Source organism: Diabrotica virgifera, chromosome 4 (assembly GCF_917563875.1).
Source record: "Diabrotica virgifera virgifera chromosome 4, PGI_DIABVI_V3a".
Taxonomy (NCBI): domain Eukaryota; kingdom Metazoa; phylum Arthropoda; class Insecta; order Coleoptera; family Chrysomelidae; genus Diabrotica; species Diabrotica virgifera.
Genome location: NC_065446.1, coordinates 156,792,555 through 156,820,432, shown reverse-complemented (window position 1 = coordinate 156,820,432; position 27,878 = coordinate 156,792,555). Strand labels below are relative to the sequence as shown.

At 35.6% G+C, this 27,878-nt stretch overlaps 2 protein-coding genes across 2 annotated transcripts; both read left to right on the top strand.

Annotated features, from left to right (window-relative positions):
- Nucleotides 1-919: 919 nt before the first annotated feature.
- LOC126883713 (hatching enzyme-like) lies at nt 920-2,176 on the top strand. Its single transcript, XM_050649375.1, has one exon. It carries the CDS (start codon nt 920-922, stop codon nt 2,174-2,176), a length of 1,257 nt encoding a protein of 418 aa, XP_050505332.1.
- Nucleotides 2,177-6,869: 4,693 nt separating this feature from the next.
- On the top strand, nt 6,870-11,355 carry LOC126883973 (uncharacterized). The gene is made up of 2 exons (XM_050649742.1): nt 6,870-7,370; nt 7,702-11,355. The coding sequence occupies exon 2, from the start codon at nt 9,007-9,009 to the stop codon at nt 11,353-11,355; it is 2,349 nt and encodes a 782-aa protein (XP_050505699.1). The 5' UTR covers nt 6,870-7,370; nt 7,702-9,006.
- The last annotated feature ends 16,523 nt before the right edge of the window (nt 11,356-27,878 follow it).

Below are 27,878 nucleotides of genomic sequence, written 5' to 3'. Positions count from 1 at the left end.
TTTGCTAGAGATCAAACTGCGATAAGAGATTTTTCTATGCTAATGGCTTTGTTTTAACGTCAATAAAAATAAATAAGCATTTACAGTTCAACCAAGTTATCCCTTAGGCCGTTATGGCAATGTACCATGTATTTTTGGAATGGATAATCAGAAATCAATGTGTGACCCATCAAATTAAAGGATTTTGAATGATGAATTACGTTGTGGTGTCTGTTTTAACACCCTTTTGACACATTATCGTTTATTATTAGCATTGTATGGTGAATCTCATCTTATGACACCTCAAATTACAGGATTTTGAATGACAAATTACGTTGTGATGTCTGTTTTAACAACATGTCACGTATAACGCCTCTTTGACCCTCTATCTTATATTATTCGCATTATATGTAGAATCTTATCATGTAGCACCTCAAATTACAGGATTTTGAATGACAAATTACGTTATGACGTCTGTTTTAACAACATGTTATGTATAAGGCCACTTTGGCACTCTATCATATGTTTTATGGGATTATATATAAATTGATGCTTACACAAATATAGGTTAGTCCATTTTTGTATGTAAACAATGATGGAGGTGTTTTTCATGTGTATGCTACTCCTGCGTTTTATAGCAGCAACCGACGCCTTTTCCGAAGACGATGCTATGAGGTTTTTTCATCAGTATGGGTATATATAAAATGGTTCTCTAGCAGATTTCAATACAACGCTCCTATATTTCCAAGAACGATATAATTTATATGTTGATGGTACATTAAACGATGATACCATAGCATTAATGCAAAAACCTCGATGCCAAACTGGTGAAAACGATTACTCTCTTACTGGAAAATGGTATAAACATAATGTACGATGGTATTTTCCTCAGGCTGATCGAGCGCACCATATAATTCAAATAGTTGAACGAGCCTTTAAAATGTGGGAAGATGTTTCAAATTTGCATTTTAGCAGAGTAACTCTTCCTGTTCCGACACCAGATATCACTATAACAGCCGTTAAAGGAAAGCATTATTTTCGCTCCAACTGTATGGGTAACCGAGAGTGTGGACAGCAGTTTGATGGTCGTGGTGGAAAATTAGCACATGCATATTTTCCCCTCATTAATGATACTTGCGTAGAAATACATGTAGACTTGGATGAAAAATGGAGTTATAATGTGAACGATACAGATTATGATTCTGCCAATCTCTTTATGGTTATTCTTCACGAAATTGGTCACAGTTTAGGTTTATCGCATAGTAACGATAAGAATGCTGTAATGTATCCCTGGTATTCACATAAATTACTCACTATTACTCAGGATGATATTAACGGTATGGAGGCTTTGTACGGACGCAAAAGTACATATATTACTACGCAGCAAACTAGTGCATCAACCCAGGCAACACCGCGAAAAAGTACATCTTATATTCCTACACAGGCTAGTACATCAACTCGATCGCATAAATCGAGGGTGCATACTACAAGACCCCGTCCTATACCAACCGAGATTATACCTCACCAAACAACGAAAACTGCACCGCCTTTTTGTGCTATTGAATATCCTAATATTCTCTTTCTGGCATATGATCCTCAGTTTAAGAACCATCATATGTATATAATACATGACGGATTTGTATGGAAGAATGATCTAAATGGTCACATGGTACCGAATAATCCCGAACATTTGAGTACTTATTTACCTAAACAAATAAGAAATATTTCGTATGTGTTTCAGAATACGGCTGGTAACTTAATTGTTACATCAAATAATACTATGTACTCAGTATCATTTCCCAGCATAACTATTTCAAGAGATATACCTCTGTTTATATTACCACCCCATGCCGAGATAAACGTTGTATTTCAGACTCATACAGGAAAGACATATATATGGTATGACAATACATCATTCATTGAATATGACAACATAATAGACCTAGTCATTAGCAGAGGACTTATAAAGGACATATTCCCTGGAGTACCGACCACCGTTAAATCGGTATTTAAATATATAGATGGACATTTATACTTTCTAGATGGCGGCACGTATTACAAATATAATGAATTTACAAAGAAGATCATCGAAATTGGCAGATTTAATTGGAACTTATTCGGAATTCCTTGTCCAGATGACAGCCTGATTACACAGGTGAAATATTTACTGAATAAAGTTGTCTCTTTTTATACATAACTTTGTAATATATAACATGAAATAAAAACTTAAGGGGATGTAGAATTATCCAAACTAAATGAAATACTTGAAACCAAGTTGTTGTATGCCGCTGATTACATATATGTCCGCGGACAACAAAAAGCCGAATTTTTAAGCAAGAAATGTCACATTTTTGGAGTTTTTCCCCTTATTATTGATGTTTGCAAGTTTAATGGTACGCCTCTTGCTACTGGAAACGTTGGTCCTGCTACAAACCCCTGCCACGCTGTTGGACTATTTTCATGCACCGAAAGAAATGTGGATCGTCTACGGCACTGGTTTTCTTCTACTGTAATGCCGTTGTAATTTTTTTCTATGTATAAATAAATAATTTAGAGATTTTTTTTGGTTTTTATTTAAACACCTTATTTAGTGATCAAGTCTTATATTACATGAAGATTCAAATATTCTCTTTACAATTTCAAAAATAATTTTTAGAATTAAGATAAATACAGATGCTAATATTACACACGACATTGCAAAGACATTGTCTATTTCACTTTTCATATTCTCGCTGTTTGTGTTGTTGCTGGCCCCCATGGTGTAGGCTGAATACGTCTCAATGGATATGTAGCTTGTGGAACTTTTCGAAAGGCGTAAAGACCTTGCTGATGCTGCTGCTCCTGCTGTCGATTCACCTCTTCCGGCTTCCACGTTTTGTCTTCAATATGCAAACAATTGAATTGTCTATTAATGTGTTTTACATCCTCATGTCCTCATACGATTTAATGTCTTTATTTAACTGGTTGAGTTTACTTTGAAATTCCATTACCCTATGTATGTACCCGATGGGGCTCATACTAGTACTGATCATGTTCTGCGTGAAATGTCTCACTAAATTTCAACTTTGGAGCACACCTCCTGCGTCGAACGTCGTGTAAATGTCACATCATTCACGTTCAAATGTCACGTTATTTTACGTCACGTTCAAATGCCACGTTATTTTACGTCACGTTATTTTACGTCACGTTATTTTACGTCACGTTAGGCACTGTCATGTTCTGTTAGGCATTATACGGAAAAGAAGAAGAAGAATTGACAGTTAATATTGAACGTTGACAAAAGAAGAATTGACAGTTGGTTTCTGTGTCGCCACCGCTTTCATTTGACACCCCCTACGTCAAAATCGGACCATTAGCAAAGAAGATATGATAGAGTGCCGTTTTGGCAATTGCGCTGCATGTTTACATTCTCCTGGTTACGTTGTTAATTTCAGAGATAAGATTTCCATGTTTTGTAAAAACAAGACCTTGTGGTTTTAAAAATATGCGATAACATTTACACAAATAACAACTGTGGTTACGTATTATCAGTTTCTTCATCCGGCCTTTTAGCATTGAGGTTTGTCATATCTTTAGCGGTTTCCTGTTGTTGCAAAAATAGTTTCCTGACAAACATGAAAACAAGACCTTGTGGTTTTAAAAATATGCGATAACATTTACACAAATAACAACTGTGGTTACGTATTATCATCCGACTCCATCCGGCCTTTTAGCATTGTGGCTTGTCATATCTTTAGCGGTTTCCTGTTGTTGCAAAAATAGTTTCCTGACAAACATGAAAACAAGACCTTGTGGCTTTAAAAATATGCGATAACATTTACACAAATAACAACTGTGGTTACGTATTATCATCCGACTCCATCCGGCCTTTTAGCATTGTGGCTTGTCATATCTTTAGCGGTTTCCTGTTGTTGCAAAAATAACGTCTACATTCTTTCTTGTCAACCATACGCATCGGGCATATTAACAAACAACTTAAAATATTTTTGTAAATATTTCAAAATGTTTGATTGTTCGTAATTTTGTACAAATATTATATTTTCATCTCTATATATGATGATCGTATAGCATTTCACATTTTATACATGTTCAGAATGGCCCATTGTCATGCTCTTCATCCAAGAATGGCCCATTGTCATGTACTTCACCCCAGAATGGTCCATTGTCATGCTCTTCATCCCAGAATGGTCCATTGTCATGTACTTCACCCCAGAATGGTCCATTGTCATAATCTTCATCCCAGAATGGTCCATTGCCATGATGATGATGATTATATTGCATTTTTATACATGTTAAGCATGGCCCATTGTTAGTACTTCACCCTAGAATGGCCCATTGTCATGATCTTCATCCCAGAATGGTCCATTGCCATGATGATGATGATTATATTGCATTTTTATACATGTTAAGCATGGCCCATTGTTATGTACTTCACCCTAGAATGGCCCATTGTCATGATCTTCATCCCAGAATGGTCCAGTGTCATGATGATGATTATACATGTTAAGCATGGCCCATTGTTATGTACTTCACCCTAGAATGGTCCATTGTCATGATCTTCATCCCAGAATGGTCCATTGTCATGATGATGATTATATTGCATTTTTATACATGTTAAGAATGGCCCATTGCCTCTTGCCTTATCACAATCTTCCTACGACCGTCTGGTCATTGTTAGCCGCTTCTTTCTTCAACGTATGATGCCAAGGACCCTGATGGATGCCCCCGATGGTCGAGAATCGGTATGCTGGACCATGATGAGCGGGAATCGGTATGCTGATTCTGGATCATGATGAGCGGGAATCGGTATGCCGACTCTGGATCATGATGAGCGGGAATCGGTATGCCGATTCTGGATCATGATGAGCGGGAATCGGTATGCCGATTCTGGATCATGATGAGCGGGATTCGGCCTACCATGTCGGTGAGCGGGAGTCGGCGCGAGCGGGATTCGGCCTACCATGTTTCCCACGGTGAGCGGGAGTCGGCGCTATTTACCTACTCCATTCTTCAGCAAAAAAATTCAAAAGAGGCAAAATAAAATAAATAATACTAAAACTTCTTATTAGGTAAAAGAGATGTAGTAGATAACTATCAAAATGGTTCAAAAATACGGTGAGTCGACGGAAAAATACATAATTCAAAATACACAAAATAATTTTTGGGCTAAACCCAAAAAACTTGTTCCAATAAACAACATTAGAACCACAAAATTTATGTCAACTCCAAAATAAAATCGATTGCTAAGAACCTCGCCGGAACTTGCACGAAAAAAAATATCGAATATTTAGAAGCCTCCCGGAATTCTAACATCGAATCAAAAAAATATCTCGAGAAACTGCAGGCCCTGAAATTTCAGTAAGTTTCTCAAGAAAGCAACAAACATTCAAACCACAAATAAACATTGATGTTAAAAAAATAAAATAAGTATGTACTACAATAGACCACAAAAAACAAAATTAAGCTTGCAGGAAAATTGCAGGAAAAACACGTTTATCAAGCAGATCCCCTACAACTAAAAATAAAAAACATTTCGGCCCGTAACACAAAATAACTCACAAAAAAAAACAATTATCAAATGCAGACTGTTAATCCGTCGAACATATCGACAGATTCCAAAAATACGTCAACAAGATGACAAAACAAACATAGAAAGGCTATACCTAAAAATTAATCTGTCCAATGATAAGATATCTTAAAATTTTTACTGAAAGATAAACTAAAGTCGAAAATAAAAATATTAACGACAAAAAAATGATAATTAAATTGAGCAGTGTATATCAATAAAAAATTAGGTTAATCAAAATCAAATTATTTGCTGAATTTTTTCATTATATTCGTGCATAACTGTCTACAATATTTTCGCTATGCACTTAGTTTATTTATTTAGTTTACACAAAAGTCTTACACAAAAACATTTACTTTTACAGTATAGTGTAAGAGAAACAAACAAAAATAATCAATTATTATCCCTTCTCTTGATCGTAAGATTTCAACTAAGACAAGTCACAAAAAAAAATAAAATTTGAAAATAATAATATTTATTTTCACCAATCAATCATAAACACAAAATATTAAATTCAACAGGGTAATAATATAGCAAAAATAACAATTACAAAGTTCAAAAACAGTTTGTCACACCATCGTAAACAAGGAACGATTTATTCTCGCGATCGAAGGCTGATCGTTTGAGAACGAAAATCATGACATGCGGGCGATTCGATTCTCTCGCCGCGTAACTGAAAATGGGTCTCGGCGCGATTGAGGTCTACTAAAGCGAAAATTTAAAATAGACAGAAAATAGAATAAAATAGAAATAAACATATGAACTATTTCATATATACATATATGAAAGAAATAGATGTTGTCGGCGTCATTTATGTATCAAATACCGAGGACAAAAAAAAGAAAACAAAGAGGACACAAGCAAAAAAAGGTGGGGAAACATTATTTAGCAGAAAAACATGGACAAAGAAAAGAAAACAAAAAGGACACTGGCCCCAGCGTTCCGGGCGTTCATTTTTTATCACCAGCATCACGAATGGAAGCTATTTTGTAGCAGTCCCACGAAGGGGCGGTATATTGTAGCATTAGCGTCATGGATGGACGCTATTTTGTAACATTAACACGTCAAATGCCAAAGCCTCGACGGTGGAAGCCATTTTTGTATAACAGCCCCAGCGTGGATAACAAAGGCAAAAAAAAATAATATGAACTCGACAAATTAAACAAACATGAAAATATACTTGGTGCTACGTAACTTTACGAGTACCTCGGTAGCTCTAAGTCTTCAGAGATCTAGGGGTGTGGATTCTTAATAGATTTTATATAAATATAATATAAAAAAAATAAAACGGGATAATACCAGAAGGTTGGCTGTATACTGTTATGGTCTATTTTCACGCAAAAGCCGACTGCAATTTGCAGCCGTATGTCAGTCAATATTTATAAACTTGCTGTGATCAGCTACCGTACTACAAGAAAATATGAAAATAAATAACTCTGAATTGGTCACTACTAGTTAGACAACCAACAGTACCCTTGATAACACAGCATAATTATCAAACAGTATTTTGGGTGGCATAGTCACTATCACAAGGGTCTGTCATTGACACCGACGCGAAAGGTTTTACTTTTTGGTTGGAGGTCAGGAAGTCAAGTTCACGTGCCAGTGTGAGGAAAATTTGGGGTTTTCCTTTGAACGCTTTGAAAGAATAACGTGAAAAATCAGATAGTTGTGGAGTTGATGTCTGGTGGGTTTTAATTTTGTTTGTCGGTCAGCCGATGTAGCGGACTTTTGCTGAGCGGAGGCAAGGGTTGGAAACGTATTTTCTATGCCGGTGTGCTAGGGAAATTTTATATTTTCCCGGATAATCACAGCCCTCTTTGAGGTAAGTTAAGATAGATCTCGTTATAATTTAACCCTTTTCATTTTCCTCAATTCAAAGTTGAATCTTACTTCTTTATTTCTTTACTGTCACTTGTTAATTGTTTTTGTGGTAGAATTCGAACGTAAAAAGAGCGTGTAGTTTACCTATACTGTCTTTCACTTTTTGTTGGTGTTAAGAACTTTAAAATTTACAGTAACAACCGGTGGTTGATGATTTTGAATAATAATAAAATTCTGACTTAATTAATTAGGCCGGGTAGACAAAAATCAAAATTTGAATAAGAATGTTGTCGGCAAATTAAATTTTTGCTTAAAATATGAACTATTTGTAGGGTGCAAGTGTGAGGTCCTAGGTATACCTACCCAAATATATTAGTCTTCGCATGGCATAGGGTTCTGCCTAAGGTGAAGTCACAATGATTAGATACCAAGCTTAACAACTGAAGTTTGGCTATGTAAGTAAGGGAAAGCAGAAATCGAAAGGTAGGAGGATTTTTTTTTTTTACTTTGGAGTATTGGAGTTTCAACGCAGAAAATTCTACACAGTGATTATGTTAATATCGTGCGGTTAAGTGGACTGAAACATTATCACTTTTCGTTAATTTTAATGTTGTTCATACTTTAATAACATTTTCTATTTTGTTTTTCCTTTTTTTTTTTATATATAAATTCTAATATCAATGTGAGCCTATATAGATCTATAAGGAGCTTAATACCGTAACATGTATGAAAACAACCTTGGTTACATTTAAATATTTAATAATATTAACTTAAATAATTATGTATTATAAAATGTTTTTTTCATGAGATTAGGATTTCTTTTAACTTCGGATATTTACCTATTTATCGGTTAGAAGTAAGTAATTTTACGTAGTGGTATCTGGGGAAAACCGATTGGCGCAACCGGGTTAACATTATAAAAGATATTTAGGCATTAGGTACTTAGGTACGACTCACGATATCGCCTTCTTCTGAGCTAAGCCGGAATACCACTGTTAAGGTCACCGTTCTTAGAATCCTATGATCAAAACTCAATTTTCAATTTTTTTTTTTTTTTTTATTTTTTTATTTAACCAGCGCAGCGGTAGCAAAGACCGTAACAAGTGGCGCCCAAACGTGATTTTTTATACAGTGTGCACCATAACTTATGCATAGAATTTACCAAAATAATTTAATTTTATTCATATTTCATTTATTCATTTAGTATGTACCATTAATATATTCTAAATAATCCAGTATTATTTATCACTATTTACATATCACAGTGATATTATCATATTTATATTGTATCGAGTCTTAATTTAAGAGTCTACACACTTAAATTAGTTGTTGTGGTGTCAAAATATTAGTTAGTAAGAATTCTTTAGTACGGTATTGTGCTTTATACATTTCCACTTAGAATTTGATTAATTTTGCTTGATAATCCAATTTTGACTTAAGTAACGACTTATATGGGTAATTATTTTAAATTTCCCTAAAAATTTTAACAGTTTTATGGGTTTACTAATTTTGCTTTTACTGCTGGTCCTTTATATTTTTTTGAAGGGGGTGAGGAAATATAAATAAATTTTCTCTTCTTTTTTTTATTATTTTTTTATTGTTGTAAAGTAATTTGTGGCTCGGACTGTTTACCCAAAATGGATATTTATAGGTTACGTAGCGACGAGTTAACTTATGAACTCACAAGTAGAGGCTATGACATTGGAGACGGTAAGGTAGAGACTAAGCGCAATTTACTACGGAGTGCTATAAAAGCAGAGATTTTAGGAAGAATTAAACCCAGAACGGTGGAATTCGATCCCGTATCGGAATTAGGTATTTGTTCCGGTAAAATTCAGGAAATAGTAGGGGACTTAGAACAATTCGATATTAATAACGTTAGATCTGAATATGCTAGGATTAACACCAGGTTACTTCATGTTAGTAGAAGAGTGGAAAATATTTGTGCTCCTTTAGAGCTTAGAGATGAGAAACGGAACATGATGGATTTAATGAAGGACTTAGTAGTTAATTTAGAGACACTAGTTACAGGTGGTACATTAGAAGCTGTCGGTCAAGATGACCCTACGTCATCTTCCAGCTTATTGGATGCGAGTACAGACGAATTGGCAGACCTTTTACATAGATCATCGGCGATAGGAGAAACAGTATATGGTACAGAAACGAATAATCCTAATAAGTTAGCTTTAAATTATACCCAAAATTGTAATACGACTCCTTCAGCGACTTGGTCAGGAAATTGGATGCCCAAACGAACATTACAGGAATTTGACCCTCTTTTTAAAAATATTTCGTCTAGTTCAAAACCTAGTTTAAAAACTAATACAAATAATACTACTACAAGTTCAGCTCAGCAGGTTCCTACTATTAATAACGTTGTTGTTACAAGTAATGATTACGGTCACAATGCTGATAATGACTTTTTTAGACCTAGTATTAATATTCCTGGTCCGATAATTAATCCTTCGTTGGATAGTAACAATGTTTCTACAATGCCAGCTTTTAATAGATTTACTAATAGGACTATACCTAGTACTAATCATATTCTTGAATCAAATAATAATCAGTATCTTGGTACAAATAATATTCCTGGAAATTTTGGGAATACTCCCATTTCTTCAAACATTATTCCAAATAATACAAACCATGTTACTTTTGCGGAGGATATCGCTCAATCGTTAAGAACAAGCTACGCGGAGGTACCTAACATGCATAGGACAAATCCGGATTATAATTTTCCCAATAATAATTTAGTAAGTCAACATTCCGGTAGTAGCGGTAACAATTTTTATCCTACACCTTCTGGTAACGTTCCTTCAGATTTAAATAATTTTTCAGGCTTTGTTTCTCAACTAAATAATAATTATAATAATTTAGGGGGTAATACGACTCAGCCGAAAAATTTTTACACTCCTGATAATTATCCAAATCTTAACACAGCTTTCACTACTAACGTAGGTAATTCATCACATTTTGGACAAAATATTTCAAGGAATAATTTAGGTTATTCGACACATCCAAATGAGGTGTCCGATAAATGTATGGCTAAAAATTCAGAAATAAAGGTACCCGATAAATTTGTAGATGTGGGTAAATGGAAGTTAAGTTTTGACGCGACTTCTAGTGTAACAGACTTCCTTGATCGTCTTGAGGAAATGCGAATTTCGAGGAATATTTCTGAAACTCAAATGTTAAATAGTGTGTCGGAATTACTGAACGGCGACGTAAATATATGGTATCGTTTCGCCAGGAGCAAAATTTCGAGCTATAGAGAATTTCAACAAGTTTTGAGGAACACCTTCTTGCCTAGTAATTACGAGGAGAAAATTTTAGAGATTTTGAGACATCGTACCCAGGCTACGGGAGAAAACGTAGTTATCTATGTTGCATATATGGAAGGACTCTATAACAAATTGGCTACTAAACCAGACGAGATTTCGAGGGTCAGACACATTAAGAACCGTATGTTGCCATATATTCAATTAGGTTTGGCTGGAAAACCGGTTAATACCATAGATACCCTGATTTATGTCGGTAGAGAAATTGAGGAGGCACATGCAAATGCGCAGGAATATCGTACTCCACCTGTTAATCCTCGTAATTCTGTCGAACCAGGATTAGAGTATAGGCGACCGAACTTAAGGGTCTCTGCCATTAATAATTCAAGACGTTCCAACGGCGGATATTGCAATACGAATTCTCAAAGTGGTCCAGTAGGTCCTTCGTTTACGGGTACTACTTCAAATTCTGGAGCAGAGGTAAATGTCACAGCGTCAACTACCAATACTAGTCCATCTTCATCTGCAGATGTTAGTGCGGTTCCCACGACTTTAGTTACTAGGGGTAAATGTTACAACTGTGGTAAGATTGGTCATTTCCGAAGACAGTGTGCCCAGCCAGCACGTCCTTTCTGTTATCGATGTAAAGAGCCGAATGTGAAGATTACGAACTGTCCTAAGTGCTCGGGAAACGAGTTGGCAGGTTAGTAGGCAGTCACCCTGGTAGCCTGAGCAATTTTTCAGTGGCTAATGAGTTTAATTGTGTACAGGTAGCTACCCACTCGGTCGATCCTCCTTCTAGTGATCTTAGGGTAGTAGATTGTGTTGATAAGTCAGTGCAATCGGTTTGTTTATCAAAGTCCGTCGTCTCGACTCAGATGCGGTTGGTTTTGGATTATATATTTGCAAGTTTGCCAGACGACAATAGGCCTCATCTTATCGTAGATGTTTTAGGTGTAAAACTTAGAGCTTTGCTGGATACGGGAGCAAATTTAACAGTTTTTGGAAGTCCCGGTTGGGATATTTTAATGAATTTAGGTTGTAAACTTTCAGCTACAGAGATCAGGACTTGTCGTGTTGCCAATGAAGCAGCTTGCGAGGTAAGTGGTACGGTAGAAATACCATTTCAATTAGAAGGACGAATTAGGGTCTTAAAAGCGTATGTCATTCCCGACTTACCCCATCACTTGGTGTTAGGTATGGACTTTTGGTTGGCCATGGAAATAGTCCCAGATTTCAAGAACCAGAGTTGGTCTTTTAATGTTGAACAAGATGAGGGTGCGACTTCAAGTTTACAAGTATGTCCCATAGCTAGTGTTAAGCTCAGCAGGACGTTATCTGATGAGCAGTCAGCACGATTGAACAGGCTGGTCGATAATTACTTCGAGACCGTAGGGGGAAAATCATTAGGGAAAACTACTCTTATTGAGCATAAGATAGTTCTTACTAATTCAGAACCAATCAAAATACGTCCATATAGAGTTTCTCCAGCGATTCAACAAATGATCGATAAGGAAGTGAAGTCGATGCTTGAAGAAGATATTATTGAACCTTCTAAATCAGCGTTCTCTTTTCCGGTTGTCATGGTTCCGAAAAAAGAAAAAGGCTCGTATCGATTCTGTGTTGATTATAGGCAGCTGAATAAGGTTACGAAGAAGGACGCTTATCCCATTCCCTTTATTGCTGGAATACTTGATAAGTTAGGAAACGCCCGATACATAAGCTCTGTGGATGTCAAGAGCGCTTTCTTCCAAGTTCCTGTTGCCGCAGATTCTAAGGAGTATACAGCTTTTTCGGTACCTGGTCGTGGTCATTACCAATTCAAGCGTATGCCTTTCGGTTTATCTAATAGCCCCGCTACTTTTCAGCGACTAATGGATCGAGTGTTAGGCCCCGAATTAGAACCATATGCTTTCGTCTACTTAGATGACGTTATAATAGTCACGGACACATTTGACAGACATCTCGAAATTCTGGAAAAAGTTTTCAAACGGTTGTCAGGTGCTGGTCTGACCTTGGCTAAGGACAAGTGTACGTTTTGTCGGAAGGAGTTAAAATATTTAGGATATGTGGTAGACGATTTAGGTCTCCACTGTGATCAGGATAAGGTTAGGGCCATTCTGGAAATACCAACACCCAAAAACATAACAGAAATTCGTCGCCTAATAGGCACGGCCTCGTGGTATAGGAGGTTCATACCTCAGTTCTCGTCAGTAGTTGCACCGATTACGGGTTTGCTTCGAAAGAACAGAAAATGGAACTGGACCGAGGAATGTGAGGATTCCTTTCGTAAGATTAAGGACTGTTTAGTATCTGCTCCCATCCTAAGTTGTCCAAACTTCTCTAAGCCGTTTCAGCTTCAGACGGACGCCTCGGCGTATGGTATCGGAGCGGTTTTAAGTCAGCTGTCAGATGATGGCGAACACGTAATTGCATATGTGAGTAGGTCCTTGTCACATACCGAAAGAAATTACTCTACCGTTGAGAGAGAATGTTTGGCGATTGTGTGGTCCATAGAGAAACTGAGGGCATATTTGGAAGGTTATTCTTTTACCGTTGTTACAGACCATCATTCTTTGACGTGGTTATATAAATTACCACAACCAACTGGGCGACTAGCCAGGTGGATTCTGAGACTCCAACAATTTGATTTTAGGATTGTACATCGCAAGGGAGCTGAAAATGTCGTTCCAGACATGTTAAGTAGGGCCGTCCCGAGCATTGACGTTGTCGATTTAGTGCAGTCGCAAGATGATATTCCGGAGGTTAAGGATCCATGGTATGTCAAACAGAAGACGTTAGTGGAAGAATCTCCTTTAAAGTATCCGTTGTGGCGAGTGGCCGATGGTCGATTATATAAGTATGTGGCGAATCGTTATTCGAAACTTGTAGGATTCGAATACGATTGGAAGTTAGTGGTTCCAAGAGATAAACGGAAAGATATTCTTCGGAAACAGCATGACGATCCAACTTCTGGTCATACTGGTGTACATAAGACTTTTCATCGAATATCTTCAAAATTTTATTGGCCTAAAATGAAGAGTGATGTCGGCAAGTACGTAAGGAATTGTCATACTTGCATCGCTAGTAAACCCGAACAAAAGGCTCCAGCTGGTCAATTATGTGGAAGACCTGACGTATCGAAACCATGGGAATTAGTGTCGGTGGACATAGTAGGTCCATTTCCCAAATCAACCAATGGATATCTTTATATTTTGAGTGTACAGGATTACTTTACCAAATTCTGTATTTTCCAACCTATGCGTACGGCAAATTCGAAAACCATCTGCAAGATTTTGGAGGATCACGTATTCTTACTTTTTGGAGTGCCCCAGAAGCTGCTGACCGATAATGGGAAACAATTCGTTAGCAAGGAGTTTGTGGATTTTACAGGTTCATATGGTGTTGATCTTATACGCACTGCTAATTATCACCCGCAAGCTAACGCTTGTGAACGTCAGCATAGGACTTTAAAGACGATGCTGCGCTCCTATGTAGCAGACAACCACCGTCAGTGGGATCAGTACCTGCAAAAGGTAGCGTGTGCTATTCGCACTTCCATCAGCGAGACTACGAAGGTAACTCCTTTTCTGGCAAATTTTGGCAGGGAAATAATTGTTAATGGTAAAGATCATTCACAAGGCGTTTCTAACGAGTCCGTGGTTGCAGAACCTGCGAACCGACCTAATGAATTGTCAAAGTTATTTAAAGATATTCGCCAGCGGCTGGATAAGGCCTACCAGACTAGTAAAAAACGGTATGATCTCAGGCGTAGAGATGTAATTTATGAAGTAGGGCAAAAGGTGTGGCTTAAAAACTATGTACAGTCCGATGCGGCAAGTTACTTCACAGCATCATTAGCGCCAAAATTTCGCGGACCCTTAACAATTTATGAAAAAGTCAGTCCTTGGGTATACAAGTTAAAAGACGATAAAGGTACTAGCGTAGGAACTTGGCACAGTAAAGATTTGAAAGCAGATATCACTGCTGTTTCAACTCCAACTTAAGTCATCTTATATGGTAGATTGTAATACTGATTTGTCTAGATATGGGTTTTTTTTAGTAAGTATACATATATATATTTTTTTAATAGAACTCCAGGAAACTTTAGAGCACATAGTTTTGTTCTAGGCAATTTTGCAACGACCTTTTCCTTTATAGGTGTTCGTTGTCACGGATTTTTTTTTTTTTTTTTGCATACATTGCCAAGAGAGTGATATCTCTACAAAACGAGCTGTGGGTAAGATTTTTTTTTTTTTTGAGTAAGTGATAGAGTATTAGAACCTTATAGTTATTGAGTATAATTCTTATCTCAGATAGGACTTTTTCTAATGTTACAGATACTGAGGTATCTTTGGCAATGCAAGTTACCGATGATGTATTAGTTGTGTACATGCAGGTTTTTTTTTTAGTATGGAAAAGTGAATTGATTTGGAAAATTGTCGATCCCTATAGGATCAAAATTTTGGCTATGATTTTTTTTTGTGCTGTAACTGGTGATTACCAGAGGCCATGTAAAGGGTCCCGATTTCAACAGTATCAAAGTTGATTCTGATAGTCTAGTTTTTAGTCTTATTTTGTAAGGATACTAACAATAGAATTAGAAAAATGCTTTTACTCCCGTCAGTGGCTCAATATATTCAAGTCCACGCGCCTTTCTGGTTTCAGTAGACATTAGTGTTCACTCACAGTTAGGTGTTGCAATATTATGGATATCATACTCCTTAGGGGCGAAGGTTTAACCAACCACACAAATTTGAGGCCATCCATTTTTTTTTTTTTTTTTTTTTTTAGGAAGGGGGTGATGTTATGGTCTATTTTCACGCAAAAGCCGACTGCAATTTGCAGCCGTATGTCAGTCAATATTTATAAACTTGCTGTGATCAGCTACCGTACTACAAGAAAATATGAAAATAAATAACTCTGAATTGGTCACTACTAGTTAGACAACCAACAGTACCCTTGATAACACAGCATAATTATCAAACAGTATTTTGGGTGGCATAGTCACTATCACAAGGGTCTGTCATTGACACCGACGCGAAAGGTTTTACTTTTTGGTTGGAGGTCAGGAAGTCAAGTTCACGTGCCAGTGTGAGGAAAATTTGGGGTTTTCCTTTGAACGCTTTGAAAGAATAACGTGAAAAATCAGATAGTTGTGGAGTTGATGTCTGGTGGGTTTTAATTTTGTTTGTCGGTCAGCCGATGTAGCGGACTTTTGCTGAGCGGAGGCAAGGGTTGGAAACGTATTTTCTATGCCGGTGTGCTAGGGAAATTTTATATTTTCCCGGATAATCACAGCCCTCTTTGAGGTAAGTTAAGATAGATCTCGTTATAATTTAACCCTTTTCATTTTCCTCAATTCAAAGTTGAATCTTACTTCTTTATTTCTTTACTGTCACTTGTTAATTGTTTTTGTGGTAGAATTCGAACGTAAAAAGAGCGTGTAGTTTACCTATACTGTCTTTCACTTTTTGTTGGTGTTAAGAACTTTAAAATTTACAGTAACAACCGGTGGTTGATGATTTTGAATAATAATAAAATTCTGACTTAATTAATTAGGCCGGGTAGACAAAAATCAAAATTTGAATAAGAATGTTGTCGGCAAATTAAATTTTTGCTTAAAATATGAACTATTTGTAGGGTGCAAGTGTGAGGTCCTAGGTATACCTACCCAAATATATTAGTCTTCGCATGGCATAGGGTTCTGCCTAAGGTGAAGTCACAATGATTAGATACCAAGCTTAACAACTGAAGTTTGGCTATGTAAGTAAGGGAAAGCAGAAATCGAAAGGTAGGAGGATTTTTTTTTTTTTTACTTTGGAGTATTGGAGTTTCAACGCAGAAAATTCTACACAGTGATTATGTTAATATCGTGCGGTTAAGTGGACTGAAACATTATCACTTTTCGTTAATTTTAATGTTGTTCATACTTTAATAACATTTTCTATTTTGTTTTTCCTTTTTTTTTTTATATATAAATTCTAATATCAATGTGAGCCTATATAGATCTATAAGGAGCTTAATACCGTAACATGTATGAAAACAACCTTGGTTACATTTAAATATTTAATAATATTAACTTAAATAATTATGTATTATAAAATGTTTTTTTCATGAGATTAGGATTTCTTTTAACTTCGGATATTTACCTATTTATCGGTTAGAAGTAAGTAATTTTACGTAGTGGTATCTGGGGAAAACCGATTGGCGCAACCGGGTTAACATTATAAAAGATATTTAGGCATTAGGTACTTAGGTACGACTCACGATATCGCCTTCTTCTGAGCTAAGCCGGAATACCACTGTTAAGGTCACCGTTCTTAGAATCCTATGATCAAAACTCAATTTTCAATTTTTTTTTTTTTTTATTTTTTTATTTAACCAGCGCAGCGGTAGCAAAGACCGTAACAATACCATCTAGTTAAATAAAATTAACATGAAGTTAAACTCCCTAGTGTAGTTGGTATATTTAATAAAAATTCTAAAAAAATTTTAAAAATCTCGGATTACGTTCAAAACGTTTTCGGACTTATCAGTCCATCATCAGTGAACTCTCTGTCCTTGATAAATAGCCACAATGCCAAACACTGGTCAAGATGTACATTCTAACTACATGGTGAAATTTGTTAAATAATTTGGCTTACATTGGATGCCAACGGATTAGTACTAGGTACATGATGCTCTACTCCATTAATTAAGAGATTTTTTTTATTATGAATAGGTCTACATTGATCAACGTTTAGTCTGTCTGTTTTTGACAGACCAAACGTAGTTCAATGTAGACCTATTCATAATAAAAAAAAACTTTCAACTTAAAAAAAAATAATTAAAGTAACAAGTTAATAAAAATATATAGTCATCATAAAATACAAACACATTTACATAAACATAAATATATCATGACCTTACCTTAGTCTTCTCAGTTGAATATCATTTAGGAACAAGAGAAAGGGATCAAATAATAATATTATCAAGCAAAAAATATTATTGCAAAATGAAATAAATTTTATTAAAATTTAAATATAAAAAAAATGAAATGATGAATCTCTTGTAGAAAATAAAAGAGATTCTGTTTACAAAAACATTAAAAAGGTTTACAAACAATACCTTGTCATATAGTCCTGTCCTTATCTTCACGTTGTGGATGTCCAAAGCACGCACTTTTCACTGAATTTAGATAAAGAATAATACAAAAATGTTTATTATTTATGAAAAGTTTCAGCAGAAGTAAATAAACTTCCAAATAATTGTTCCAAAATAAATAAAATTCGAAATGAGTCTGCTCATATTGACTTTTTAAAATATTTAAATAACTTCTATTTAGCTTCTTGAAGTATTTATTATTAATATTGGCACCTAACGCATGACTTTATCCATGACTCTGGTACTTAATCCATAACTGCTTACAAAAAGAAACTTAGGTAGTGTAGTATACACTAAAATAAACTGGTTCTTTGCCTAACAGCGGCATTTGGCTTGTGACTAGGAAGTCACGAAAGGAGAACAGCTTCTTACACTACATTTTCAGGAACTTTAAAAACTTAATTAAGAGCTATGTCGGAACTTAATATTCGAATTTAACTTTCTCAGAAAACTAAACTCTTCAGAAAACCGCGCCGTGGCGGCTCCTGCCGAGGCTCAACAAACCTCTCTCTTTGAAAGCTCAAACTTGAATTCATTAATCTCCTAACTTGAATGTCTCTCCTCAAACTAAAACGCCTCCTTCCAAAAACCCACTTTATTTCTCATTCTACCCTACTCATCCAATCAACCAATAAGAAAAAAGTTTAATCCTTCCCTCTTTCATCATTGACTAATAAAAAAAATAACTAAACTTCCTACACTTTTTTATTAACCAATAGGAAAATCGAAACATATTTTAAGTCCAACCTACATAATAGGGAAACATCAAAAAATCATTCCGCAAGTCAGCAAAACTCACTCCGTTCCACAGTTCTAAGTAAAGATATTGCTGAGTCCACAATTAACACATGTGCTCTCTAATAATGATATGAGCACGTTTTGTGTATCTAAACTCAAAAAAACCCGGCGCCAAAGGCCATTATAATATACAATGTAACTATTTTTCACATTGCAAACTGACTGTTCTAAGTTCAAATTTCGAGCAATAATATAAACACTGAGTAACCGAATGTAGATATGTCTTCAAAATAATATAGTGTCTTTCTTTTAACCAGACAGATAAACTCAAATTCTCACGTATTTTTTGAAACAGAGATAAATTCAATGAATTTACTTAGCATATGAAGCAATATTTTTATGTCTACAGGGTAAGACAAAAATATGTTACGATAAATTTACAATTTGTGGTTTCTGCATAAGGCAAAATAATTGCGTTCTTTTCAACCGTTTCAGCGGATCTGGAGAAAATGTTTAGACAAATCAGAATGGCAGAAGGATACCAAATATATCAAAAAATACTCCGGAGAAAGGATACAAAGGATCCAATACAAGAATATAATTTGAAAACGGTGACATACGGCACGACCGCAGCACCATTTTTAGCGTTAAGAACAATACAACAGTTACAAGAAGACGACGGAGCGCAATTTCCTATGGCGGCGAAAATAGTAAAGGAAAATATGTATGTAGACCACATCCTAGGAGAAGCTGGGACGTTGCAAGAAGCAGAAGAAGCCCAAAAGGAACTAATATAACTTTTCAAAAAATTAGGATTTACACTTAGAAAATGGTTGAGTAATGAAGAAAAAATGATGGAGAACGTACCGGAAGAAATGAGGAATGTAGACTCCAAGGCATTCAAGCAAGAAGAAGTACGAAAGAAGTTAGGAATACATTGGTCACCTATAGAATACGCAATCAAATTCAAAATAGAAATAACGACGACAAAGAAAATAACGAAAAGACACATACTGTCAAAAGTAGCAAAACTATATGACCCATTAGGGTGGATAGCACCAGTAGTAATTCAGGCGAAAATGTGCATACAAGAACTTTGGGAGCAAAAGACCAGTTGGGATAAAGAATTAAATAGCACTCAACAAAGCCGGTGGAAAGCATACCAGGCCCAATTAATAAATCTTGAGAAAATATTAATACCAACAATTTAAATAACACAATCAGAGTAGAACTACATGGATTCGCACATGCGTCTCTGAAAGGATACGGAGTGGTAATTTATTCAAGGGTATTAAGCCCGGAAATTAAAACGAGTCTTTTGATAGCAAAATTGAAAATCGCACCATTGAAGGGAAAAACGACATTACCAAGATTAGAACTGTGTGCCGCGGTACTATTAGCAAATTTAATGAAGAAAACCCTACAAGCATTGAACAGGGAAAATATTGAAGTATATGCAAGGTCGAGCTCAACAATAACCCTGGCATGGATAAAGGGATCGTCAAAAAGGTGGGAAATGTTCGTCGCCAACAGAGTAGAGGAGATAAAAAGCATTATAGAAAAATGGCATAAAGTGGATACAAAGGAAAACCCAGCGGACATCCTCTCACGTGGAAGTACCGAATCAGAGTTATTAGAAGCGGATTTATGGTGGAAGGGACCAACTTGGCTGACAAGTGAAACAGCACTTAGGCAGAAAGCAGCGAATATACCAGAAACACATGAGGAGGAAGTCAGAACGAAAGTAACGGTGCACACGGCAACGATAAAGGAAGACATATGCGAGAGATTCTCGAATTTAGACAGAATGAAAAGAGTATTAGCATATTGTACGAGATTTGCAAACAACTGCAGAAAGAACAGTGCAAAAACCAGGGACAACTTACAGTCAGATAATTAGAGGAAACACTATTAAAAGTGATAAAGCTCACACACCACACCTACTTCATCAAGAAATCGACAAGCTGGAAAAGAAACAGCAGTTAGACAAGAAGAGCAAATTAGTATCAGTGGTACCATTCCTGAATAAACAAGGGATTTTAAGAGTCACCGGAAGACTGAGGCACACGAATCTACAGTACTCGGAAAAACATCCTATCATTTTACCAAAGGAAAGTGCATTAACAGTCATAGGCCAATAAAGTCATAGGCCAATATGGTGAAGAAGCTATAAATGACAATGGTACTAGGCTAATAGCCTTATGCGAACAAAATGATATGAAAATCACAAACGGATTCTTCCAACACCGAGATATCCATAAATATACATGGACACAAAATACCCGAGGGCTGAAATCAATCATAGACTATACAATCATAAGACAAAAGACTAAATTGATTGTACAGGATGTGCGGGTATATAGAGGAGCCACTTGCGGCAGTGACCACCATCTATTAAAAACAAAGCTCACAATAGGAATAGATAGAGCAAGAGATTTAAAAGAAGCTGCAGCGGAAATAGAAAAATTAACAGAAAAGAAATACAACCTAAACAGCTTAGAACAAGAAAGCGTGAGGGATTTATACAGGAGTAGATTAGATAAAAAGTTAGAAACCATGCAATTTACCAGCAATGAAGAGCATTATCATTATATAAAAACATGTCTTCAGGAAGCAGCAACAGAGGCCCTCGGACTCCAAATAAAAAACCACAGAAAAACTCCGTATTGGTGGGACGAAGAAATAGAACAAGAGATTAAAAATAAAAGAGAGAAGTATAAAAAATTTCTGAACACAAGGACCGACGCCGATAAGGTAGAATACAAGAGGGTCCAAGCTAAAGTGCGAAAAATGATATGCCAAAAGAAGAATGAGGCTTGGGAGCAAAAGTGTAACATGATTAACAAACATTTAGGAGGACGGAGAAGTACAGAAAGTTGGAAAGTATTAAAATCGCTACGACAGGAAAAGAAAAGAGATATAATATCAGCAATCACACCGGATCAATGGGACGAATATTTTGAAAAACTCCTAAATGAGGACAGAGCGGAATTTTTAAATAACAGTGATACCAGCAATGTAAATATCTTAGCCTCACCATTACGGGTAACAACAAAAGAAGTAGAAGAAGTATGTAAGTTTTTAAAAAATAACAAAGCACCAGGACCAGGGAACATACCAGCTGAACTAATAAAATATGGCACAACAAAATTATATGAAAACCTGGCTAAACTCTTTCAAAGATGCATCAACGGAGCGGAAATCCCAGAAGAATGGAAGACATCATGGATATCCACCATACATAAAAAAGGCAGACGGGATCAATGTGACAACTACAGAGGCATCGCTGTAACGAACTCGATCAGCCGAATATACGGAAAACTGATTAAAAATAAAATCGAAAACGAATATAAAGATATAGAAGCTGAAGAACAGGCAGGATTCAGGGCAGGGAGATCAACGGTTGACCATCTGTTTTGTATTACACAGATTATTGAGAAGAAACTGGCCGTCAACCAGGAGGTGCATCTGTTATATGTGGACCTAAGAAAAGCGTATGATAGCATCCCACAAAACAAACTATGGGAAGCATTAGAGAAAACCAATATAAGCGCAAATTTAATAACAGCGACGAAACAATTGTATACCAAAACTGCATCAAGGGTGAAAGTTGGAAGCAGGCTATCGAGAGGATTCCAAATTAGCAAAGGCCTAAAACAAGGGTGCTGCCTTTCACCGACATTATTTAAGATCTACCTCGAACAAACTCTAAAACTTTGGAAACGCAAATGCAAAAACATGGGATTACCGATCAGCAACAATACAATATACACTTTGTCTTTTGCAGACGACCAACTTGTACTAGCGCAAGACTACGATGATATAGAATATATGACAAGGAAATTAATAGAGGAGTACAAAAAAGGTGGTTTGGAAATAAACATAAAGAAGACCGAATATATGTGTATCGGTGGGACACAGCAGGACCTTACACTGGGGAATGGCGAAATTATTAAACATTGCGACGCATATAAATACCTTGGTATGACCATCACACAAGAAGGAAGCGTAGACCGGACGATAGAAGAAAGAAACAACCAGGGAAGAAAAGCAATTACCCTTCTCAATAGCATCCTCTGGGACCAGTCAATGTCAAACAACAACAAACATAGAATATACAATACAATTGTTAAGAGTATAATCACTTAGAGCAGTGAAGTATGGCAAATAAAAGAAAGATACAAGAGAAAACTTGAAGCAACAGAAATGGATTTCTGGAGGCGCTCAGCAGGAAAATCAAGATTAGAAAGGGTAACCAATAACAGAATTAGGGAAATAATGAATGTGAAACACACAATAGTAGATGACATTAGTACCAAACAGCTTAGATGGTATGGACACGTACAAAGAATGTCCGAAGAACGACTCCCGAAACAAATCCTAACGTGGACCCCTCATGGTAGACGAAAAAGAGGAAGACCCCGCCTGAGTTGGAGAGAAGGCATAAATCGAGAAATGAGAGAAAGAGAATTGGATGAAGACCTTTGGATGGACCGAAGTGAATGGCGACTAGGCATTGGAAGACGTAGGAGAACGTTTTAAAACCGATATATATATATATATATATATATATATATATATATATATATATATATATATATATATATATATATAAGTGCATTAACAAAATTAATTATATCAGAGAGTCACACAAGAATTTTGCATAGCGGACTACAACAGACATTATGGTACATAAAGAGGAAATACTGGATAATAAACGGAAGAAGAACCGTGAAAAATTACTTAACAAAATGTTTAAAGTGTAGGAGGTATAAAGGTCAAGCAGCACAACAGTTAATGGGAGATCTGCCGAAGGACAGAGTGAGCTCAAGTCACCCCTTTACGAAAACGGTGATAGATTATGCCGGGCCGATAAAAATAAGTACTACGAAAGGCAGAGGACAAAGGAGTTATAAAGGATACATTGCAGTATTTGTGTGTCTGTCAACAAAGGCAGACACCTCGAAGTAGTAAGCGATATGTCTACAGATGCATTTGTCGCGGCGTTCAAAAGATTTACAGCACGCAGAGGACAGTGCAACAACATTTACAGTGACAACGGAACCACATTCGTAGGAACGGCAAATTTATTGAAAAAAGAAAATCAAAACATAAAGGACGAGATAACACAAGGATTAATTGCACTAGGCACCCAGTGGCATGTCATACCTGCATATGCTTCACACTTCGGAGGATTGTGGGATAGCGCAGTCCGAATAATGAAATATCATTTGAACAGAATCATAGGGGAAAGTTTTAACATATGAGGAACTGAGTACGGTGCTGACACAAATAGAAGCCTGTATGAATTCAAGACCACTATGTGAGTCATCAGAAGACCCAGAAAGAAAAATAGCAATTACACCAGCTCACTTCCTTATAGGGAAAGAAATTTGATCACTGAATCGGGAAGAAGAGCTTACGACTTATTTGAAGATGCCAACGAGGTGGAGATTATTTAAAAAAATAAAAAGACATTTCTGGAAGATTTGGAGGCAAGAGTACCCGCAACAGTTACAACAAAGGAATAAATGGCATAAAACGCACCCAAACGTAAAAAGACAAGAAATAGTCATAGTCATATTTAAAGAAGAGGATACACCTCCAGGCAGATGGCCATTAGCGAGGGTAATAGAAACACACCCAGGAGCTGAGGGATTAACCAGAGTAGTGACAGTAAGAAAGGCAAACGGGAAAATTACAAAAAGACCCATATATAAGCTGATAAGATTGTAAGAAGAGAAACAGGGAAAACCAAAGAAAACATCAGGATCACGTCAAATAAACGTCAAATTGAAAGGCTGTTTATTTAGTTCCCCTAAAAATTATAAATTTTTAAGGTTTTTTCTTAACTTTTTGAGTATTACCAGTAGTATAAAGAAGTACTAAACCAGTGCTCTGTAAGAAAGTGAAATTTCGCGCCTAGAAGTTAAATTTCAGAAAACAAATAATATGGAAGGTATACCACCCGATCCTCCAGATAGAGGGAAATTTTATGTAGAAATGGAAGGAGATGGGATGATGGAATATGAGGAATTAAATAAAAATAACAATAGGGTACATAATAAGGTAACATACAAACAAAACCAAACAAGTAGCACTATTATTGAGGTAAGTAACAAATTTAGTTCCAATAACGATGAAACTTTGCGTTTATTAATAAACGCAATGAAAGAATTTAATATAAGAACACAACTAATAGAACTGACAAAATAATCTCTAAAAGTAGAAAATAAAATCCGGATACAAAACGAACTAACGAAAACAATAGATGTGAAAAAGGGACTACGCCAGGGAGACGCTCTATCATGCATCTTGTTCAACATCGTACTCGAGAAAATAATGAGGGACACAACAGTCAATACTTGAGGAACAATCATTAATAAAAGCGTGCAAATACTAGCATTTGCAGGTGATGTTGACATAATCGCAAGATCAAGAAGAGAAATGATAGAGGCATTCAATCAAATAGAACGAGCTACACAAAATAGTGGCTTTAAAATCAACCAGAACAAAACAAAATATATGCAGGTAAGTAAAAACGCAGAAATAAGGCAGCCACAAAATATAACAATAGGAGAATACAACATTGAGGGGGTAAAAAACTTTACATACTTGGGATCCCTAGTCACGTCTGATAATAACGTTGTGGAGGAAGTGAAGAGGCGAATATTTATTGCCAATAAAAGTTACCATGGCTTAATTCGGCAACTAAGATCAGATAACGTCGCAAGAAAAACAAAATGCCAAATATAAAAAACCTTAATAAGACCGGTACTCACATACGGCTCAGAAACCTGGACACTCATTAAAAGAGAGGAAACATTGCTAGCCACCTTTGAAAGAAAAATCTTGCGACACATATATAAGGGCATAAAAGAAAACGGAATTTGGCGAAGAAGGTACAACTTTGAACTATACAAAATATACCAGGATCCGGATATCATAACATTCATTAAAATAGGACGGCTGCGTTGAAAAGGACATGTAGATAGAATGGAAGAAGGCGAAATACCAAACAAAATATTCAAACAGATGCCTGTAGGAAAAAGAACAAGAGGAAGATCGAAGCTGAGATATTTAGAACAAATAGAAAATAATATAATAACCTTAAAAATCAAAAACTGGAGAAAAGAAGCACGAAACAGATCAGAATGGAGAAGAATCCTTGAACAGGCCAAGACCCAGAAAGGGTTGTCGAGCCAGTGATGATGATGATGATGAACGATGAAACTTTGACAAATTTAAATCAAACAGATCAGTCAGTTAAGACAAATTTAAATAAAGTAATAAATTTAAGATTAAAACATAGATATTAATTTGGAGATAATGCACCTTATATAGTACATATAGAACATAAAAACCGTAACATCGGTCAATTACACAGGATCGGCACGACCCGTTTTAAGTTCAGTACCTGAAATTGAAAATAATATCACACAAATTACAGTAGTTGGTAGAAATAAAATCAAGGTAGAACTAAATAATTTTGCTAGTGCTAATAAATTAATTGATTCTGAAATTCTAAAAAGCAAAGAGTATGAGGCATATATTCCAACGTTTTTTACTCAAAAGAGAGGTGTGATAAAATTGGTAGATAAAGAGATAGAAGATAATGATATATTATCATTAATTAAACCTAGATTTGGAATTAAGTTCGAAGTATTACATGTAAAAAGAATTATGAGGAAAATGATTCAAGATAATGGTAATACTATTTATGTAAAAACAGGAACCGTAATTGTCACTTTTAAAGGTCAGTCTATACCAAAAAATGTAATAATAGAAAAAATGATATACAAGGTGGAAAATTATACACCCAGAATAATCCAATGTTTAAAGTGTTTGATATTTGGGCATATAAGTGCCCAATGTAGAGGAAAAGATAGGTGTGAAAGATGTGGCGAAGAACACAACAAATCTAATTGTTCCAATCCGAATAATTTACTTTGTGTATTGTGCAAAGGAAAACACAGCGCTACTGACAAGAGAGCAGATTGTACAGAAAGACAAAAACAGGAATATATTAAAAAAATTATGAATAATGAAAGTATAACATATTATGAAGCTAATAATAAATAAAAAAGAAATAACGGCAGTTTGGTTTTAATTTGATTCAGAGTTGGACCACGGTGGAGCTATGCAGTCACAAGCCTGAAACAAACATCAGCAACCCTGCCTATTTAAGGCGAACCATCGCGATGCAATGATTTCACCTTTTGAGACGCAATCTAGCGACATCTCTCGCAATACAAGGAAAACAACGAAAAGCCACAGATACAAGGTTTACTACTTTTTAAACAATTAGAATAATTGAAACTAAAAATATAATAAACAATATTTTAAATCTAAGACTTTTCGCTAATAAACTGCTTTCTGGCTGCATCCTGTATCTCAGGTTTTTACAATATATAAACACAGAGACGATGAAAATAGGAGAAGGTAAATAGAGGAAACTTTGGCCACGCATTTACCTTCCCTTCGTCAAGGAAAAGGACCGAAAGACAGTTTATAATACTAAATTTTCAAAAATATAAAAAATATTATTCGACAGTAAGTAAAGAACAAGAAAATACTTCAAATAAATATAGAATATCTAAACGAAAATGATCAAGTAGTATTGATTCTAGTGTGTAAATAAAGAAACAGGAATGGAAGCATGTAGATAATGGAAGCATGCAGAACAATTTTGCAAACACCAAAATTACAAAGTCAGCCTTGTTATAATTTTAATAATCCCATTTATTCTAACAAAACACAAACAAAAAACGATAATCAAAATAATATAGGAGAAATAATAGTAAACTTTATTTCAGCAACATTAAATTAAATTAATCACAATTTAGATAAAAAAACGTGGGAATTATTAAAAAACAATATTTCACAATTATTATTACCTCGTGATGGCTAACGTTTCATTTGTTCAATGGAATGCGAGGTCAATTAAAACAAATAAGGGTTATTTAGAAAAATTATTGTATGACAATAAAATAGATATAAAATTAATATCAGAAACTTGGTTAAAAAAAATAATTTTATTAACTTTACTGGTTATAATGTCTTTAGAAATGATAGAGATGATGGATATGGTGGAGTAGCCATCCTTTTGAAAAAATTTATTAAATTTTACAACAGTCCTACTTTTCACCATATCAATGACATAATGTGCAATAGCATATCAATTAAAATTCAATCCGGCAAGAAGAAAAACATTTATACAATATACGTAAAACAAAATCTTAAAATCACAGTAAATGAATGGAGAAAGTTTTTGAATAGTCTAGAGAAGCCTTTTGTAATTGGTGGTGATTCTAATGTGATACAGTAGCGATCAACAGGTAGCCAAA